General features: G+C 46.4%; 1 protein-coding gene across 1 annotated transcript; it reads right to left on the bottom strand.

Annotated features, from left to right (window-relative positions):
* Nucleotides 1-213: 213 nt before the first annotated feature.
* LOC147340945 (histone H2B-like) lies at nt 214-840 on the bottom strand. The gene has a single exon (XM_086388779.1). It carries the CDS (start codon nt 814-816, stop codon nt 319-321), a length of 498 nt encoding a protein of 165 aa, XP_086244905.1. The 5' UTR covers nt 817-840; the 3' UTR covers nt 214-318.
* Nucleotides 841-1611: the final 771 nt, after the last annotated feature.

The raw sequence follows: 1611 nt of genomic DNA, 5'->3' as shown, positions 1-1611 counted from the left end.
AGCATACCCCATATAAAAATCTCTGGATGATACCTAAATATAGATGGGAGAATGAAAATGGAAAAGGCCAGTGAAACTTGTAGGGAAAGAATTTTGACCATAAAGATCCCTAAAATTACTGAGAAATCATGAATAGAAATAACCGTTTAGGAAAGTGACGAGTTGGGAAAAGTACACGATTTTCCATCGAACAAATGACACAACCGACACATATTGAAGCAAAGTTAATGAGGTTTATAATGTTTTCTTTGGGGTAGAAATGTTTTAAAGAGTAATGTAGGGCCTAAGGGGAAGATGGTCAGACAGTCCAGAGGCAGTTCATCTGCAGGTGTGGTATCTGATGAGCGACTTGGTGGCCGCAGTTATGGCATACTTGCGGAGCTCCCCAGGCAACAGAAGACGCACAGCTATCTCGATGTCTTCGTGCGTGATGGTGCAGCACTTGTAGCAGGCCAGGCGCCCGGCCTCTTTGGCAATCCGCTCAAACATATCTTTCACAAACGAATCCAGGATGTTCATGGAGTCGTGGGAAAGACTCAGGCCTGTATGCATTTGCCTCAGCACCCTAGGGAAGTAGGTAGCAAAACTTGAGAAATTGTCGTTATGGCAGTGCCGGCGACGGCGACAGCGGCCCTTAGCTGTCTTCTGCTTTGCCTTTTTTGGTTCTGCATCATACGGCTCTGGTTTGGAGGTCTCTGCTTTCGCCATCTCCGTTTCAGAGGGCTCAGTTTCGGAGGTGCCAGTTTCTTTGGTGATCACGTCTTCCTCATAGCTGTCAGAGGATGGTTGGGACACGACAGAGCCACCATTCCCCATAGCTCAGCCCAGAAGAACAGTGAGGGGGTTGAAGGCCGTTGGCCGAATTTATAGGCCCTGCTTTCCCTGACGTCACAGACACTGTCCATATCTGATTGGATGCAAGGCAGGGAGGCCTGTTACTATGGCAGCCCAGTCACGTGACACTGGACGTCCCACTTCCCAACTCCTGACGTGCCCCTCCCCCACATTTAACCCCCAGTCAGCCAAACTCCCCTGGTGGCTCTGACGGTAAAGTGTCTGTCTATAATGCGGGAGACCTGGGTTCGATCCCTGGGTCGGGAAGATTCCATGGTGAAGGAAATGGCAACCCACTCCAGTACTCTTGCCTAGAAAATCCCATGGACGGAGGAGCCTGGTGTCCATGTGGTCGCAAAGAGTTGGACACGACTGAGCGACTTCACTTTCACTTTCAGCCAAACCCAGTGAAATTCACCTAAGTTGAAAAATGAAATAATCAGTTAGAGCTTCCTGAGAGAGTATGACAGACCTCTATAACTCCAGCTCTTTCAGGCATCAGAGTGACTCAGGTCACTTGGTATACATTTTACTCCAACACAGACTCTTCTCCAGACTGATCTACAGTGGCATGAGCAAAATGTCCTGGCTTCCTCAGCAGAGTGCTCCTGAAAATTATAGGAATTAAATGAACAGCTATTATCTCTAAAATTTATCAAAACCAATGATCAGTATGAAGAGAATGACAAAATCCCATTCTCCAAATACAGAACACAAACAGAAATAGGAATACTTACACATACACATTAAAAATATTTAACATTTTGCAAATTATAA

This window comes from Bos grunniens, chromosome X (assembly GCF_055505025.1).
Source record: "Bos grunniens cultivar Pamir isolate PY7600 chromosome X, Bosgru_T2T1.0, whole genome shotgun sequence".
NCBI lineage: Eukaryota > Metazoa > Chordata > Mammalia > Artiodactyla > Bovidae > Bos > Bos grunniens.
The sequence above is the reverse complement of the archived record's forward strand: the minus strand, read 5'-3'. Positions and strand labels throughout refer to the sequence as shown.